Genomic DNA, 20,489 nt, shown 5'->3' with positions numbered 1-20,489 from the left:
CTCCGTGCATGCGACGAATGCATTCTCTAATTATCCATAGAATAAATTTATGACCTTTGACGATCAGGCCTCTCTCATTCCGTCGTCGAACTCGTAAACCTATTGTTTGGTTCCGTGGGCTGTAGTTTGGTTTGATTCATGTCTATTTTTATTTGGATATTTTCAGAGGTGCGAGACCATAAAAAGCAGCTGAAAGAGCTGGAGGTGAGACTGAGACACGAGGATGGTGTACAGATGCACTTACAGACATGGCAGGATGAGATACTACCAAACTGGGAAACCATGTAAGTGACAGAAAGAACAAATATCAGCAACGATGATGAAAAAATAAACTTTGAAAAACATAAAAGCTTACAATAGTCAATGTCGGTACGGGGTGATTTTTGTTTGTTTTTGATAGGGCAATGTGGCATAGTGGTAGGGGGGGGGGGGGGCATCAACGAAAATTTGATGTTGGTGCATTCAGTTCATTTAGAGCCCTGGTTAAACAAGCATTATTTCTATTGAATTGAGCCACATTCCAAATTTTGGGAGAGAGAGTCCTAAGAGACGATGGGAATTAGTGGTATATATATAACACCGTATGCACCAAGTGCATTTGCAATGTGTGTGTTCGAATGGAACGCACACAAACGGGAATCGGGCCAGTGTAACCTCTGCGTAGGAGAAAAGCTGGCAATCCTTGCGCACCAAGGACAGAATATACAAAAAAACAGAGCTCATTTCAAAGTGTTGCCATGGTAACAAACCGGCCAACCATGCTAGGATAAAATAGGGTCACACGACCGTTTACGTCCATTTGTCTGACGATCGCCGCTCAGGCGTGAAACTCGAGTAACAACATGCTGTAAGTTACGGTATAGGTGTACTATAGTATATATATATTGCTACTATAATAATGTAAGTAATACAAAACTTTAGAATAAACAGTAAAAGTATTAAAACCCAAGGTATTAGTGAGACCTGGGGTACCGTCCTGTGCAAAGGCAAAAAGGTCTACAAAGGCCAAAAGAGAAAGAAAGATTTGGATGCATTGTTATGATAAGGAATCAAGGTACCATCCATTGTTTAGATTACATCAGAAGTCTCAGTCAATTTCCAGTGTGTTTACGTTGCATGTGTAATCCTACTGATCTTCCTTCCTTTGTTCCTTTGTACAGGAAAAATAACAAGAAGGCAAGAGACTTGTGGTGGCAAGGAATACCTCCAAGTGTCAGGGGTCGTGTGTGGATGTTAGCAATCGGCAACGAACTCAATATCACACCAGGTATTAAAGAAAGGGATAAGAGGATCAGTCTGTTCATTTCCTAGCTGCACCCAATGCCTTGGTTTAAAAAAGTGGCAGGTGTTTGCGAAAAATCTTTGATAACCCTGCTTTCCTGCTCCTTTTTTGGGTGCCATTTAAATATAACAATGGCTGTGATCTTTTGTGTGATGTTGAATAAGATACTACAGCTTTATGGCTAGCTGCAGCCGTATCAAAACCTATTTAGATAAATTATATATGATAATTTTGAGCAACATGTCTCTTTCACTGCGGTCGTACCTTCTATTGAGAAGTGGACAATACTGATCTAGTTAGTATAAAGCAAATACCCTCTTGGGGGAAGGGGAGGGGGACCTGGTCACCTGTCTGGTAACCCTATTAAATAGAACCAACGAGTACTTATCAAATCATATCTGACTCAATTAAAAACACTTGTGGTTGAAAACTTGAACCTAGTATTGAACATTAAGCATTATAAGGAGTTAAAATATATCCGCAATTTTTTTTTTCATTTTTTTTTTTTTTTTTTCATCTTTCACCACAAACCCTTCAGAAAGCTGTTTTGAAATTAAGTAACCCAGTGCTATGGATCTTTAAGAGAGAATCATATCTCACCCACCATGGAAATATCTGTTGCAGTGAAAGTCATTATTGGGTAGTAGACAACAGGAGGGACTACATAAATAATGTGTGCTATCAACACAGCTATTAAGACAGTTGTATTTGTAGTTTCTATCTTTTAAACTCAAAATTAAGAACAATAGAAATTGAGAATTGGAATCAAATATTAAACATAAGCGGGTTAAAGGCAATCAACGCACTGTAATTTTATGTCAGTTCGGTCATCACAAACCCTCAGAAAGTTTGTTATCTGGAGCTATGAGCTCAGGAAAAGTGAGAACCATCACCATGGAAACATTTTTTCGCTAGTGATAGATAAAATATGCGGAAAATTAAATCTGTCTGTTATCAGCCCTGACAAGATAAACATAATTCTAGTAATGATATTAGCAAACAGATAAAGCACATTACAGTCTCACTTTCTGCATCCTACATTGTTTATTTTACTTCACTAATGTTTTCTTTTTTTTGCAGAATTATTTGAGATTTTCCTTTTAAGAGCCAGGGACAGGATAAAATACATCAGTGACCTAGATTCAGATGGAGAATCAGAAGAAGGTAGAATAGATTGGTTTGATTTCCCCTAAATAATCACTTAACTCGCCAAATTTTTAATTCCATCAATTATAAGCTCTCCTCGTCAAATAGGCTTTAGCAGAAGTGATTGTTCTAATCCCTGAATGAATGGCCTCTAACCTGCAGTTGCTGTAAATCTTTGGAAATTATATATATTTTTTTTCAAGACAAAATGTGTACACTTAGGCCAGACCTACCATGTTTCTATTGCAGAGGTAGCTAGCCTAACATACATTTGCATATTAGAAATCGTAAACAAATTCTGCAGTTATTGTCATTAACTATTGGAGGCCTAACTGGGTTGATTACAAATCTTTTTTTTTTTGTGGAAAGAACGCCACAAAAATAAATTGATGTCATGTATTACTTGATTTAATTTTTATTGTATACACATCTACAGTTTTAATTCATGTTAATTAATGTTTCTTTAATGATCATCAACTATGTAGATGTACCTTAATGAGAATTTATTATTAGTTTGATATCGCCAATCTCATCTACAGTATTCTCACCCATTCGTGTAAGAGCAGGATTGTTTATTATTTTGTAATTAAATCCCTACATGATTTTTTATTCCCTTCCTTTTTTATGGTGTTTTTGTGCACATTTGTCTATTCTCATGCGATACATTTTTTTTAACCCCTTTTCAGCTCAAGCGGGGAGTCTAGAGGACAGTGTAGATGTGATCAAATTAGACATCGCCAGAACATTTCCTAATCTATGCATCTTTCAAAAGGTAAATTTAGCAAGTTAGATAACCTTGAGAGAATCATCTGTTTTAAATCATGTTTTAGAAAGCTGGACAAGAGCAATGAAATTAATGGCTGGAAACTTGATGTTTTGAACTAATGACTTCTGGGTGACAACATTGTCTACAAATTACCCAATCAGTTATTCCATTACTCATTTAAAAGGAATGTTTTTTGGAAATCAGTCACATTTTCTGTCTCCTAGTCTCATACTTTTCACCTATCCAAATCTGTATAATTGTATCCACCCACTGCAATTTCAAACAAAATTGGCATTCCTAGGTCACAGCTCTATAGATTTCAAAGATAATGCAAGCCTCAACATTTTTTTGGGCTATTAACTGGCTTAATGGCCAGTAGTTTGTCACTGTTTGCCAGTAGAAAAAATAGCCATTTGAATTTCTCTGCCAGCAGATATTAAGAACATAAACTCATGATGAGTCTGTTAACGACCGTCAGTCATAGAATTGGCTTGATTTCTGTTCCTAACTAAAACAGTGTATTTACTGCTTATTATCAGTAAATATTATTGGGCTCCTCTCATAGGATCCTGTACAGTAACTGATGTATGTGTGTTGTTTATTCAGAAAAATGCCAGTGAGAAATTTAGCCAGTCGAATTTTAAAACCTGGCTTCTTTTTTACTTTTTTTTTGTTAGCAAAGTGTCTAATATTTGTGCAAATCTTGGCCTATTTTCAATGCATAATACTTGGAAAGTTGGGTAGCTCTCTTTTAATAAACTGGTTGGGAATTAGCTTGTTTGGGTGTATGGATGGGAGGGGTTGAGGGGGGGGTTGGGGGGTTAAAGGAGGTTGCTTGTGAGGTGAGGAGAATGTAACTGGTAGGTTTTAACCAATACAGACAGATCTGAGGAATATAACATGAAGTATTGTGATGGTGACCTGATTTATTACAGGATGTTGCCTTGAGTGTCACTTCCATGTAAACAATCCTATATAGATAAGTTGCGTAGCGATCGTCATCATTGGGCAACCCTCCAAAGTGACACCTGGGATAGAGTAAAAACAAAGAAAGAGAAAGAGATTGTTTCTGTTTTATTTCCTCTATTTGTTTGTATTTCGTCGTCTTTGTATTTGTTTACGTTGTTATTTGATTGTTTCCTCTTCCGATGTTACAAAGAACCCATTTAGACGCATTCCAAGTTTGCCACAATTTAAAACTAAAGGCAGGGTATCTTCATGGCTAATTTCTGTGGGTGACATTCCAACCGTGAAATAATTCACCAATGTACCGTGGAAAATATCTTCTTTTCATGTGGAAAATATTAAAGCTTTTAAATATCAGATTTTGGGAGCTGAGGTGGCTGCCAATTTTGTCTGGTGTTGGTGTACCTAGAGATACCACCAAATATGAACTTCTCACTTCTGGTCTGTTTCTCCTCTCGCAGTTTGAGGAAAAAGTGGAGATTGATGTCAGTCTAACCTTCCATCTAACCAAAATAATTCTTGCTATTTAAGAACTTTTCATATTTTTACCAACAGTGTTTGCAAGTACAATTCTTGTGAAAGAAAAGAAATAAAATCACAAAAAAAAGGAACAGAAAATGTGATGATGAAGTTAATCTGTTGTTTATCACATTGTTTTTGAAAATGTTTGTCTTGAATACAAAATCACCAAATTCTTGTCATCTCTCAAATGAAAAATAGGGTGACCTTCCTTAAATAATAGCAATTTTGATATTTCTTAATTGGTAGAAGATAAAATGGTTGGGTTTATCATCACTCTTGTAAACTCTCATTTAATTTTGCATGCCTCTCTTTACAAATATTCTTAAATCTTGATTCCTTGTTTTGTATCTTTGTCAGGGTGGCCCGTACTACGACTATTTACACAGCGTCTTGGGTGCCTATGCTTGTTACAGACCCGACGTCGGTTATGTAAGTATCTTGGCAACCAGGACACAACGTTGATCGTAGTCGATCCTGTGGGTTTGATCCACGTTCTTTGCGTCACTCACGTAGGGTCACTCCGTCTCGGATGGCCTGAAACTTTTTGAGACGTCTGTCCCACAGATGGTAGACTGTTTAGTGTCTGTTTGCAACCCTGATTTGGTCCATGACCTACATCTCAGCAATGATTAAACTCTCGGTTGAGTTATTTGAAGTACTATCCACGTAGTAATTGTGAAAAGTTAACGTTATTTATGTCATCCAAACTGTGCAATATACATTTTTGTTACCATAGCAATGTAATATATTGACTCATATGAAAAAAGGTAACCTCTAAGCAGGGTCTAACATCTATCTTCTGTACTCCCTTTACCTCTTAGAGGGTGGAATGTTTGTGATGTAAATCATGAATTATGCTTTCGCTCATGGAAGAAGATTTGTTCATATCTTGAATATCGTCACTATTAGTGCTGTTGGATCAATGCAAAGCCAAGAACTTGGTTTAACTAATACACATGGATCTCCGTCACTGATTTTGGTATTATTCTTCTACTCTATTTTTTCTCTCTCTCTTTCGCTGCATCCGTTCACAGGTACAGGGGATGTCTTTTATCGCTGCCGTATTTCTTCTCTACCTTAGTCCACCTCAGGCATTCCACTGCTTTGCAAATCTACTTAACAAATCTTGCCAGCTAGCTTTCTTCAGATTGGACCAGCAAGTCGTAAGTAGAATTGAAGCGTAGAGTTATTTGCATTTTCTGGTGTGCAATTGTTGTCCTACGAGCACTGATCATCGGATGAAAAAGTTTCCTTTTTTTTCCCCCTTCTCATCCGACAAAAAGGGTGCAATTAACTGTCGATAACTTCAGTAGTTTCAACAAAAGTCTCAACATTTGATAACAATTTTTAAGAGGATGATGGTCATGGGGTTTATATAGCAATGGACTTAGAACATCACAGGTTCTAGTCCTGGCTGGATCATATTGTTGTGTTCTTTGCTAAGGCATCTGATCTTATTTGCCTCTCTTCATCCAGGTGTATCAATGGGGACCTGAGCAGTCTCTTGTAAATGTAGTCATGTGTGTCATGGTTTAAGTCAAAAAAATTGTTTTAAGCACCTTAACAACTTTTGCTCCCTAAAGCAATTTTTTTTGTACGGCCAAACTCTTCTCAAGAGGAAGCTTGAACTATTTAATCACCAAGCATGTCTGTATGCAATTTTATCCGGTGTTAGCACACTGGTGAGCTCTTCTTGTGGTCGCATTACTTGTGCCCTCTGTAGAAAACGCTGGAGAGAGCCACATTAACCATCCCTGTTGTAAGTATTAAAGTGACTTCATTAATACAGATGCATTAGTTAGTATTCTCCATGTAGTATGTTTTGACCAAGTGTAACTTTCTCCTTCCAGATGCACGCATATTTTGCCACATATGAAGAATACTTTCAAGAAAACATGCCCAGACTTTATGAACACTTCCAAGAACAGAAATTAACTCCAGATATATACATTATAGATTGGTAAGTGTTACCTTTTACCAGAGTAAGATAGGGAATAACTTAATTGTCCAAATTTTGTGTATTAATTTGGAAGGCTCTGAGATTTTCTCTCTCACAATATGCTATGGTTCCTGTATACCAAACTTGGAATACAGCAATTTTGCCCATTTTTCACATCGCTCTCTTGCAGTGCGATACCTGATGTATGTATTTTAGATCCTCCTGCAAGCAGGAACTCGCGAAGAAGCCTCATTGGCTTATCAAAGCGGCAAGCTGACCAAAGTCAGTCTCTTACATTCATATTTAATGTCCTTGATTATGAATTGTTAATTGTCAACAATTCTATTACTGGACGACATACATTAATCTTGGAGTGACTCGAACTCAGAACCTTATGATTGGAAGGCACCGGCGTTAACCACTGAGCTAACTCTTTTAACACTAACACTCCACAGCTAACAGCTAACACTCCACTTTGTTATTTGCCTTCATGTATTAAACATGTCTTTTTGAAAATAACTTTACCAGCCTATGACCTAATCATTTATGTGATATTTGATTGTCAATCTGTAGGATGTACACGTTGTACATTAAATCCATGCCATTGGACGTAGCTTGCGTAATCTTAGACGTCTTCTTCAGAGACGGCGAAGAATTCCTCTTCAGGACAGCTCTCGGTAAGTAGATGGCGACCTTCTCCAAAATGCTACTTGACTTAAACTTTTGGCTTTTTATTGATATATATATATTCTCATTTAAAAATTTAAAAAATATGAAAAATAATTAACTCCAGTGTCGTAATACGACTGTAGAGTGAGATGGAGGATTTTGTTTTGACAGTTTGATCATGTGATCATTTCTGTGACGACGACAGGAAAGTAGGATGTAACAAAGACTGGAACGGCTGATTTCCTACAGGCTTCAATGTCTCTCTCATACAGCAGGTACTTGAAAGCGGAATAAATCTTGTGAGCCGGCTGATCTGATTGCATCGATGAATCGTTACTTTAATTTCATTTCAGAAAGACTATAAGCGGGTTAACCACAACAACAAAAATGATAAGTAATTGTAAAAAAATAGAAGTTTGTTTTACTTTTTATGGCCACTATCAGCAGGTAAAATTGTAGGATTGAAAGTAAGATAACTTTTACGTTTCACCTTTTGACAGGTATTTTAAGACACTATGAGGAGGTACTTCTACAGTTGGACTTTATCCAGATTGCCCAGTTTCTCAGCAAACTACCTTCGCAACTCAGCTCAGAGGATCTCTTCCAGTCCATCGAAGAGATCGACATGCACAATCAGAAGCGGTTTAAGGAGGTTCTCGCCGGTCATCTGGCTCAAGCCCTGACCACAAACAGCTGACGCCCCTCTAGCCGCAACGGATGAAGTAATCATTACCGAAAGCACAGTTCACCGTATCTCACTTTGTGCTTGATTCATCGTACGAGACTGGTGTCTATAGAATACAGCCGGTCGGTCCAAAATAGCTTTATAATGCCATTTAAAGGATTATAAAGAAGATTACTCGATGACGTGCATCGAGGGAATCAGAATACAGATGAAGAAGTTGAGCTGTAGTTTTTGGGAATGGAACGAGGAGATGATAAATTGTATCATGTGAAAATTTGTAGATATAAAGTATTTACTATTTACCCCCCCCCCCTTCCCTAAAATTACTCTTTCCATTATCAATCCCTGATCATTGGTACTTATCATTTAAAAGGACAAAGGTTTGGGAAATGTTATCGATTTTCTTTCATTTTATTATGCAATATTAACTTATGACAGTGACAAAGTAGCATATGAGTTGGTATCTTTCAATTGGACAAAGAAATTGAGGAAAAAAAAGCATTAGTGAACTATTAGTCATCTTGAATTAAAATAAAGTTAAAGTTACTGCGCTTTAGTTAACCAAATCATTGCTGTACACAGAGAATCCACATTCATATTTAACAAAATATTGAAACAGATCAATTTAAACCAACATTTAAAGCATTAAGATGTTTCCTTTTATATTTTGTTTTTGTTTTTTTGGAGATAATGTGGGTGTGCAGTTTAAACAGGGTATCTATGTAATGTGATAGCAACTATTTCATAACCTCTTAACATGAGGTTTAGAAATATAACCTCTGTTCAGTTAATCTGAGATGTATGAGGATGTCATTAACTCTGATCTGTTAATCTGATATGTGTGAGGATGTCATTAACTCTGATCTGTTAATCTGAGATGTGTGATGATATCATAACCTCTGATCTGTTAATCTGATATGTGTGAGGATGTCATTAACTCTGATCTGTTAATCTGAGATGTGTGAGGATGTCATTACCTCTGATCCGTTAATCTGAGGTATGTGTAGCTGTCATTACCTCTGATCCGTTAATCTGAGATGTGTGAGGATGTCATTACCTCTGATCCATTATCTGAGATGTGTGGTGATATCAGATGTTATCTCTGGTTTGTTAATCTGAGATGTGTGATGACATCATTACCTCTAATCTGTTAATCTGAGATGTGTGATGATATCATAACCTCTGATCTGTTAATCTGAGATGTGGGTACTTGTCATTACCTCTGATCTGTTAATCTGAGATATGTGATGATATCATAACCTCTGATCTGTTAATCTGATATGTGTGAGGATGTCATAACCTCTGATCTGTTAATCTGATATGTGTGAGGATGTCATTACCTCTGATCCGTTAATCTGAGGTATGTGTAGCTGTCATTACCTCTGATCCGTTAATCTGAGGTATGTGTAGCTGTCATTACCTCTAATCTGTTAATCTGAGATGTGTGATGATGTCATTACCTCTGATCTGTTAATCTGATATGTGTGAGGATGTCATTAACTCTGATCCATTAATCTGATATGTGTGAGGATGTCATTAACTCTGATCCGTTAATCTGAGGTATGTGTAGCTGTCATTACCTCTAATCTGTTAATCTGAGATGTGTGAGGATGTCATTACCTCTGATCCATTATCTGAGATGTGTGGTGATATCAGATGTTATCTCTGGTTTGTTAATCTGAGATGTGTGATGACATCATCACCTCTAATCTGTTAATCTGAGATGTGTGATGATATCATAACCTCTGATCTGTTAATCTGAGATGTGGGTAGTTGTCATTACCTCTGATCTGTTAATCTGAGATATGTGATGATATCATAACCTCTGATCTGTTAATCTGATATTTGTGAGGATGTCATTACCGCTGATCCATTAATCTGAGATGTGTGTAGTTGTCATTGATCTGATAATTTGAGATGAGTGATGTCATTACCTCTGATCTGTTAATCTGAGATGTGTGATGATATCCATACCTCTGATCTAATAATCTGAGATGTGTGTAGTTGGCATTACCTCTGATCTGTAAATCTTTTGATGATCATGATTAATCTGTTCTGATCTGTTAATCTGAGATCACTACATTTTACATGGGAAAGAGAGTTCTCTCATTAGTTGATGGACCATGACATGGGAATAGATGGACGTTTATGGAGGTGGCTGGGCGGTTTGAGCACTGCTTCTTTTTATAACACATTGATCTGCCATATAATTCATGTATATAGCAATATATTTTCTACATCCAATGTTGGTCCAGTATTGATAAGACTGTGTGAAACCTTTGTGTTCATTAATACTGTTCATATGTCTTGTACTGTCCTTGGCCAGGTTGAGATTAGGATCCCTTTAGTTTTAAGGTGTCCATCTATGATAAAACTGGTCAATGGTCAACATGTGCAGGACGGAATAATATAGCCAGTTCTCTATTAATGCACACTTGTGTTCAACGTTAGAATCTTGGGTAATATCTTCTCATGAGATGTTGATTAGTACACTAGCTAGTGTGTTTTTGTGAGACGTCTCGGACATGGATAAATTTTTATTACATCATATGGCACTGTAAAAAGATGTCTTCAATATTCCAACAAACGAGAAAAATATCTTAGATAAGCTTTCACTTTGTGCATTGAAAAGGATAACAGATTATGTGAAATTGTATATATATATTTCAATTTACAAATCATTGCAAACAAATTTGTATTTTCAGAATCAAAACTTCAAGAATTTACAATAAATGTAGCTGTATTCCTTTCAATTCAAGAAAATTTCAGTTCTAAGAACTTTTGATAACTTTATGGAAGCTATGGATTTTGCTTCATGCATAATTTCTCTTATACTTCTTTTTTCCCACAGTTTTCATTAGTCTTCTTCCTAAAAACAAAATTTTTGTTCTTAATCCCTCTTTATATCCAGTATATTTCTCCCTAAATGTGATGAAAAGCCGTTCTGGACAGAGATTACATTTCAGTTCACGGTTTTGAGTTTTTAATATCAAAATTTCTCTAGTATAAAGCTATTTTCAAAACATAATACTGACTTGGAAGCTATTACCATGAAAAGAGCACAGACATTATTGGCTAGACTGGGATTTGAATCGGTTAAGCATTAGATGTCTTGGTTCCACCACCTGAGCTAACAATATGATGAAGTACAAGACAATTTACTATATATATACATATATATATATATATATATATATATATATATATATATATATATATATATATATATTTTATATATATATTCTCTGTAGCGAATGAAACTATGGGCATGATCCCTGGTTATCTGGTATAGAAGATACTGTGGCTACTGAGTGCACCCACCACAAATAAATGGCATATATATAGGGATCACCATCAACTAAAGGCCTGGATAGTTCAGTTGGTAGAGCACACTGATTCCAATCTCTGCTAAACGTTTCTTTGTTCTTTTGCAATAAAAAGAAAAGACATAAAAAGTCTTGAGTTATAGGTATCATTTGGCCAGTATGTGATGATGACACAGTTTATGTTTGTGAATAACTTTGGGGGAAATAAATGTACACCATTATTTGTGAGTTTATAAAGCAGCATGAGGAACCCACCCCACCTCACCCCCCCCCCCCATCTTTTGTTGTCCATTTGCCATATATATTGTTTATTCATTGATTGTAACGTTACCTCAATTTTTCATGCATTCATATATGAATTAATTGTTCGTTTGATCCCTGGTTTTCCATTAAAAATATGCCAGAGTCTCTCTGAGAGTTATAAAATATGTTTGAAAAGCCTCATCTTCATCAGTGATTGGCCAACAAACTGGAGATCTCTCTTACAACATGGTTATGTTTTCCCTTTATTCTTCTTTAGTATTTGATATATTTTCATTTAAAATGGATGAAATTTCGGAGTACGACGATTGGTTTCTAGTCTCTTCTATTCATCATTATGTAAGCTCTTCTTTTTTCTTTTAATATCACATACACTATAGACACCAATCCAGAAACCATGTTAGTCTTATGATTGCAGTCTGTTTTACACTGTCGCCGGCTCGCCAAATTCCATGTTATTAGTTTTGGTTGTATCTTCCAGAATTAATAGGCCAATCTATGGGATTATTTATTTTTTGGTTTGATATAATCAAAGCTAAGATAGCTGAATTGAAGAGAGAAAAGAATCTAACAGGTCCTGTCCTGTGCATGGTACAACACAATTAAGGTTGACATGACCCTTAATGCTAATTCATCAGGCAGAATTAGGTTTATCGCTATATGAATCAGGGTTTAGATGACCCTCATCACAGAAGAAATGTAGATTGAAGTGATTGTGTGATTACTTACTACATGAATAGTAATAACAGAGATTGCAGAGTAAGGTATCAGTTAGGGTTGTGGTTATAACGGATTGCTGCTACTTGGTTTTTGGTCCATGTCTATTTTTTCTCGATTCCATTTCTCATTTTACGGAATTACACCCTGTTTATTAATTTTTATTTAGGGCAAAAGTTACGAATTCAGTCTTAATGTATGCAGTACTATAAGTGTCAGTGAACAATCTTGTATGTATGTATAAATTCTAAAACCATACAAAAGGGAAGATAATATGGAAGAAGAACACAATTATATGGTCATGAAAATGTAAATAATGTAAAATTCCTTGTATTTCCTCATATATGGTATTAAAATTATCACTTTTCCAATTTTTTTTTTTTGGTCTTAAATTTAATTACATATGGATATAATGACAACCATATTGCTCAATAAATTATGTAAAATATTTTATTAACTCTCAATAGAGGGAGCTGTTCATCCTGATGAGGATCAATAGGCAATACAAAATAAATAATGAATTAAAAAAAAAGAGGTTTCTGTGTGGATGTTGTTTTCTTTGATTATTTATTTTCAAACAATTGCCAAAAATAAATAAACAATTAAATACACATGGATATTATGTATATTTATATGATTATAGGAGATATTATCTCGTGCATATGAATATTTGTGTTACCAAAAAAAAAACATTATTTCTAAGATGCAGTTCCCACATGATATCTACAACAAAAAATTGTCAAGTTGAACATTGTCATAAAAATGTATAAGGAAGTATAGAGTGCCTGCGACCACCCCAGAATAACAGTATGTCTTGTGTTTATACCTGTGGTGATTTTTTTTCAGACGGATCAACATGGCAGAGAAGAAGGGTTTGAAAGGGGGGGGGGGGCAGGGAGGAGCAAATTGGAGGTCGACGAAAACTAGTCCGTGAGAAATGAGAATCTAGGCCCACCTTTGCGCGGACGACTCGTGTTTGATTGCATTACCGTGTGTATGATAAAGACGAAACTTCCAAAACTGTATATACTGATCAGTCCGTTGTCATGAATATTCATATCTATTCAGGCATAAATTGTCTGCAAAATGAATTTACTCAAATAATCTTACGTCAAAGTCTGAGTTTTAGAAATACATTTTCACGTAAATTTAAATGGTTTGTAAATATCGGGATAAAATCTTAGTGAGAGAAAGAAATGCAATAAAGAATGTAAATTAATCACTGACAAACAGAATTGAACTAAACAAGATTGAAAAGACTGACTCACCATGGCGATTTTTTTTACATCGCAACCGTAATTTAAAACAACTACTAATATATATATATGTATTCAGCATGTACAGTTGCAAAATTCGACGATAATTGTAGGTGACGTTGGTTGAGAGAATTTTTTCTCCATTTCTAAAGTCCGCTGTCAAGACACTGTAGATAGATAGATAGAGGGAGCTCGTTGTTATGGAAACAACTCCCTGTATAGAGGAAGCTCGTCGGTAACTATATAGTTTAGTTACAAAGAGGAGGTTTCAGGATCTCTTCCGCAGAGCAGCCGTTCTCATCGGTGTAATCCACACAATCGTGTTCTCCATCGCATCGTGCGCAGCCTAAAACACACTGGCCATTACCACATTTATACATCGATAAAGGCTCACCGTTCTTTATAAACTTATCCTGAAAGTCCTTGATACAGTTCTCTGTACAAAAGAAGAAGAAAAAAAGATGTAAAATTAAAGAAAAACAAACACATCTTGTCGGAGACGTAATGTAGTCGTGTGTCTTGTCACGTCTGAAAGTAGATGCGGGGAGAGGTCGAAAAGACTTTCCCGATCTTCTCATCGTTACACGCCCCTCCCCCTACCCCTCAGTACTTTACCCTGATCCCACTTCCTCCCTCCCTCACTACCCCTCTCGTTGCTCCTCTCCTACACTAGTGAACCTGGTACATATAGGGCAAATATGCTCCAGGAACTTGTTATTGGGAAATTGCCTTTTAAAGGGAAGGGTAGCCGGCCTTCCACCATAGACCGGCCCCTCCTCTCAACCGCATAACATCTTGGTACGCCCCCACTGGTACAAAAAAATGTTGGTTGCGCCCCAGCGGGTGGGTATGTAGAAGACGGTGGGGTGTTGTCTAAATGAGGTTCGTTAATCGCTCATTTTAAAGGTATAGACATACATAAACAATAATTGGTATGCTCCGGCTGCTGGAGGAGAACTTTTATCTTTAAATACCGCCGTGCCCAGTTCACTTATGTGGATGGGAGAGGTCTTATCTACCCTTTGAACATTACAGTCTCTCGAAGCAATCATCTTTTTCTGCCTCGGAACGCACAGTAATATATACTCGTGTTTTAATCCCGCGCTCACATTGTTCCATAACTGCAGTTGTTTACAGAAAGAGGAGCAAAACCCGGAAGAACAGCGATTAAGTTCTCCGCATTGGGAAATCGTTGAATATTGGAAAGTTGTAATTTTTTAAGAGTGTTCATCCCCTCACTACTCTTTTACTCCCTCGATGCCTTGAACTTAGTTAATTATTAAAACTTACCTTCCCATCATGCATGTGCGCAGTGATCCTCATCAGAATTATCCAGACAGTCAATAATAGCATCGCATTCATATTTGGCGGGAAAACATTGATTTGTGAATTTACAGTCGAACGTGCTAGCACCCCAGGCTTTGTACGTCTCGCACGAAAAAAGTGCAGCTGTCGGGGAATAAATAATAATAATAATAAAAACAACAATAATAATAATAATAATAACAATAAAAATAGTAATTAATACAGGGGGAAATCCAGAAATGAACTAAGAAAAAATACAACCACATGCCAAAACATAAAGACATTCTTCTTTTATTTAGCTATATTAATATTCACTATTAATATTCACTCTATAAAAGTATATTATAATGTCTCTTTTCATCTTCTTTTTTTTTCTTTTCTACTTCATGTGTGTGATGGTGGGGGGGGGGGGGGTAGTAATGAGCCGAGCGGCATACAACAGTTACGTACTGGTGGAATATTAAGATGAATAGCTCAAAAGCACCTCAATGAGGTGAGTCACTTGGGTGAAGCCTTGTGGAGCGTGGGGTGGGGGGAGGGGGAGTATATATGAAAATATAGACACACAGGACACGATTATGAGAAACAGAAATGACTTCATTTTCTGTGAAATGAATGTAAAACAGTGAAAACAACGTCAGGGCACAGGGGAATAGGCCTATATAGGAAGCTGAAGAAAAGTAGAATACAATTCTACTTAAGTAAACTTCAATTCTACTCAAGTGACATACAATTTCACTTAATTAAGTGGAATTAAATTTCACTTAAGTAGAACGTATTTCACTTAAGTAATCTTAAGGGGGTAAATGTTAAAATGGCTTGCCATATGTCCCTGGGTGTCATTGAAGTCTTCTTCACTTCTATATTATGTTATTAATTATTGATTGATAAATCAGTTGTAATCGTAACGTGATTACGATTGCTTTGCTAAAAATAATCAACTTTACGACTGACTTTTCGTTTTGATCAAAAGTAATCGATTATACGATTACTTCAAAACAATATAACCGATAGTCATCGATATCGGTTACTGAATACGATTACCCCAATCTTGCCTTGTAGCGATGTCAGAAAGCAAAATGAAAGGATAATATTTAACTTCAGACGCAATTGGCTGGTATAAATTTGAGAATTCCCGTCAATTAACGTCAACCGCTAACTGGTTTAACGGAGCCTTTAAATGCATAATACCATATATATGAACACTTACTTTACCATATATAGAAACACTTACTTGATTAAATGACGGTTCTAGTGATTGTTTTTTGTTAATCTTACCTGACTGCTTTGTGCTGCAACCAATCGTTGTTTTCTCCTCGATAACAAAAATAATTCAATATCTGTTTCTCCTCAGACTTGTTATCTCTTTCCTGATAACCCTTGTTCAAACTGTGTCATCCTCATCAAAGAGTGTAAAACCTCTATATATTTTGTGACCTGGTTGTAATCCAACCAATCACATGTCCCGTTTTAATTACTACTACTTTATTTTATTGCAGGCTACTTCACAAGTAAACCCAGTGAGTCTGTAACAGCTAACATGAAATCCGTCTATTGTGACCTATATGGGGGATGAGTAATATGATGTCCCTTTATAGATAGAGCTGTGACATCAACTTGGGGTGGATTCATGGTGCCATGATTCCCCTATGAACGTGACAATAGCTTCACCGGGATTGCCTTGTCGAATGATGGAATAAGTCATTTTACTCTTCCTATAGTAATCGGGTAATGAACGGTTTAGTCTAATACCGTATTTTTTTTGAATTCCCCAATGAATTAGATGTATAAGGTCTAATGGTGTTTATATTTATACTTTTGCAGGTCTTTAAGGTTAACGCCTTATTTCACCCACCTTTTTGCAGGTTCTTGGGGACTAAAGTAATGAGAAAGCCTATACTTTACTCCTTCCTTTTAGTGGTCGTGTATAGGTCTATATCGTATAAAACTAACTGTAGCAAAAATAATATAGCCTACCGTGATAACTTACATCTGGCAGTAGACATGAACATGAAAGCGAACATATACATGTGTGACGTCACACAGAAGCGTGTGATTTTGTTTCAAATTTCCCTTTAGTTTTCTACTTCAAACTTGGGATGCAAATTAGTGTGAAAACAATATCAGAAATGATAGTATTGCTATAACTTCACAAGTGAAAAATAAATTAAAGTAAAGCAAAATATATTAGTCATTGTGCGACTATGGCATGAACCCTGTTGTTTTCAAGTTCGGTTAGTGTTAAACTGGGACAAACTCAATCCTCAATATCTCAAGAATACTGAGTATTGCTTGTAAATTTCATCCAGAGGCTTCGAGTATGTTCCTTTTTCATAAGTCATATTTTACTCTGGATTATCCTTTTATGTGGCGGTCTCGAGAGTAGGAATAGGTGCGAAGTTACACCCCTGCCTCATAATTATCTGAATACTCGTCGAAGAGAGTATAGGCTTAGCTTAAGTCCATGTTTCTGCACGATCATGAAATGGACAGTGTTGCAAATACGTTTCTGTATACTTAACATTAAAATAATATAAGCTATAGCGTATTGCAAACTGTCAATCGTAATAATGTCTTTACAAATAGTTTACTACTACCCAAGTGATGGCGCGCTTGACTTTTCGTAAAAGCAGAGCAGTTAACTGTCCAACCGTTTCAAATGCTAGTACGCAATACTATCGTATTGTAATATAATATATATATATATATATATATATATATATATATATATATATATATATATATATATATATATATATATATATAATTGTTATCATAATATATCATTGTACCATGTTTGCAACATGATACCTTTGTGGATATTAAAAAATGATATTGTTATGATACAATATTACTGTATGATACTATGTGAATCGAGTTATGCTATATGCAACAATATTATTGTGTATGTTTTATATTATATTATTATGATGCAATATTAATTTGTATAATGCTATGTGAATCAGGTAATACTATATGCAACAATATTATTGTGGATGTTTTACATTGTTTTATTATTATGGTACAATATTATTGTATGAAAGTATGTGAACAGCTGATACTATATATGCAACAATTATTATTGTGCGTGTTTTATATTATATTCTTATGATAAAATATTATTGTATGGTACCATGTGAATCGGGTGGTATTTCATACAATAATATTTGATAACTTATCGACCTTGCTTCAATATTACAAAGGCATATCTAATACGCTACCGTAATTTAATTGAAAAAGCTGATAGCTTGTTTACACAATCGGTTACCATGGGAATCTTTTACAAGGCAAATGTTGAAGCAGAATTGTTTGGACTTCGTACGTTACGTTCAGGCTCAGATTCACCTATTGTTGGTAAACTATAGCTCCAACAAGTGGAGAATAAGACCAGCAACGTCGACTTGACAACAGACAAATATTTAGTTTCCTGATAATGATTTAATTTCAATAGTATGTCCCACTGTAAATTGTGGAGAAAAAATGACATAAACACATTGGGTGATATGTTTGTACTTACATGTGTATTAACACTGTTAATCTATTACTTATCCTAGCTTATTTATCCAAAGTTCCATATAATCCAAAACTCTGCAGGGCCGCCAATAAATATACCCTCTGTCAGAAAAAGAAAACCCTTTGATATTGAGAAATTTCCCTTTTAGACGTTTATATATATTCAGATGGATTATCTTTCCTCAGGGCACTGACGTCCATGGTAGGCAATCTTGGGAGATTTGATTCTATTCTCAACTAATGGTGCTACAGGGGTTAATGGTCAGATATGTGATGGATGGCTACTGGTTACGTCTTCACAATTTTGACAGGTTTAACTTGTTCAATGATTTCACAGACGATGGAATCGCCTGTCTGTTTGCAATTGTTTCCTACATTTTCTCAAATCAGAAAATCAATTCTGTTAAAAGTTTCTTACATTTTCACGATGGTGAAATTTTCTGTGAATTTGTTACGGTATGTATTTTATCAAAAGTACAAGTCTGCTTATGTTTCTTATTGAATCGTCAGTTGTGTTTATAGGGCATGTACAAATTGCCCATGCATGCTTATGTAATGTCTTGTTTTCACATTTAAGTGTCAACTAGAGGTCGACAAGTTATGTAAAGAATATATTTTCACCAAATTTAGCTATTTTTATCCTAGACAACTATAGCTTTACTATTTTCTACATTTCACGCTGGATGACCTCTCAGAGTTATATAGGAGTCATTTGTTAGGCCTTATTTTCTCGGCACTTATTGTTTATGCTTTGCCAATGAAAAGCTTTGTAAGTATTTGGAAGCCCAAGGAGATGCGATTCCCACACTTAATCAGTTAAGAGAGAGGTTATCATTCATACTTGAAGAGTGGCTTATCCTAACTTAACGGCTATATATATATATATATATATATATATATATATATATATATATATATATATATATATATATATATATATATATATATATATATAAACGGCTACAACCCTATTATAAGCGAATGATCAAACTCATGCTATGGTTCTATTTTTTCTACTTTGATTTTCCAGGGTTAGGGTACGGTGTTCCCCTTTCCTTAACCCCCACCCCTGCTGACGCCCATGCAATAGCTTCATATACTCAGTGACAGCAGGTTGGTCTACTGCTGTCGGTTTTCTACGCTGATGACCATGTTTTGGTAACTTAGATCACAGCATTCAATGTTATCGAGCGATGCATTCAGTCGGCATATATAAGCATGTGGGTCTTGGTTGTTTTCTCTGCACAGCAGGGTCCCATAGATAACCTAACCATATTTTGAGTCGATTTAGTAAACTCTATTTATGTCTAGGCTAACTTATTATTTTTGTGCCGCTGTTAGTTTTGGGTTTCACTCCCTCCCTCTGTATATTGTCACGTCTGATACCCATGGTAACGGATGAAGGGGAACAGACGCAGACGGTGCGACTATAATAAGACAAAAGATTGTCAATCAGCCGATGTATAGGCCCGTTGTGTCGTGGAATTTTCCTCAGTAAACTACACGTTTAGTCTACAAAACTCACAGATATATAAATACACAAACCCATTCAAAGCATGAACTTGAGTCTCGTTTCCCATTGGAAACTATATGTCTCAGTCTCCCCGGCAAATGAGAAGGAAGTATGGGTAAGTCACGTATATCTTACGGAACAGAAGCTGTAGGCCGTGAGGGTCAAGGGTTGTATAACATCCACGCAACCACCGAGCGGTTGTAGTTGCATGTTGCCAGGATTATATCATGTAGTCTGCCTAGACCGGGTATATATATTCAAGTATATATGCCTATACGTTGTATACATATCGGGTGCACTAACTGTGGGATCTCCCTCAATCAACTAGCATAATATACTCTGCAACTATATCGAGTAACCTTGTTAATCCTCTCGTGGTTTCTGTTTGTCAAGCAAAATCAAACAGTCTTGAGTATAAAATGTACCTCTGTCCGGCAGTAAGCCTTAAATAAATACTTTAAAAAAACATATGATGTCATAATAATATCAAGAACACCTTCCATATACTGAAGGCATACACGCAGTCAATTACAGGTGACCTTTGACCAGAACACTTACTATACACTACTCCATGTGTACCTGTGTGATGTCAGCATATTTATCGATACGGTATATTCAGTAAC

General features: G+C 36.0%; 1 protein-coding gene and 1 long non-coding RNA gene across 3 annotated transcripts in view; one reads left to right on the top strand and one right to left on the bottom strand.

The window, feature by feature from the left end:
• LOC139967612 (TBC1 domain family member 12-like) overlaps nucleotides 1–12,105 on the top strand; it is a 28,289-nt gene extending 16,184 nt beyond the window's left edge. For both annotated transcript variants that reach the window (XM_071971575.1, XM_071971576.1), the window contains 9 exons: nucleotides 167–284; nucleotides 1,161–1,267; nucleotides 2,363–2,446; nucleotides 3,115–3,200; nucleotides 5,040–5,111; nucleotides 5,717–5,845; nucleotides 6,533–6,642; nucleotides 7,195–7,298; nucleotides 7,791–12,105. In XM_071971575.1, the coding sequence (XP_071827676.1) occupies nucleotides 167–284; nucleotides 1,161–1,267; nucleotides 2,363–2,446; nucleotides 3,115–3,200; nucleotides 5,040–5,111; nucleotides 5,717–5,845; nucleotides 6,533–6,642; nucleotides 7,195–7,298; nucleotides 7,791–7,987 (1,007 nt within the window). In that variant the 3' untranslated portion in view covers nucleotides 7,988–12,105. The remainder of the gene's footprint in view (nucleotides 1–166; nucleotides 285–1,160; nucleotides 1,268–2,362; nucleotides 2,447–3,114; nucleotides 3,201–5,039; nucleotides 5,112–5,716; nucleotides 5,846–6,532; nucleotides 6,643–7,194; nucleotides 7,299–7,790) is intronic.
• On the bottom strand, nucleotides 12,002–16,304 carry LOC139967614 (uncharacterized). Its single transcript, XR_011793055.1, has 3 exons — nucleotides 16,119–16,304; nucleotides 14,826–14,984; nucleotides 12,002–13,971 (listed from the first exon to the last, which is right to left on the bottom strand). It is a non-coding gene; the product is annotated as an uncharacterized lncRNA (long non-coding RNA).
• Between the last annotated feature and the right edge of the window lie 4,185 nt (nucleotides 16,305–20,489).

This window comes from Apostichopus japonicus, chromosome 5 (assembly GCF_037975245.1).
Source record: "Apostichopus japonicus isolate 1M-3 chromosome 5, ASM3797524v1, whole genome shotgun sequence".
Classification (NCBI taxonomy): Eukaryota; Metazoa; Echinodermata; class Holothuroidea; order Aspidochirotida; family Stichopodidae; genus Apostichopus; species Apostichopus japonicus.
This window is presented reverse-complemented; position numbering and strand designations above follow the sequence as displayed.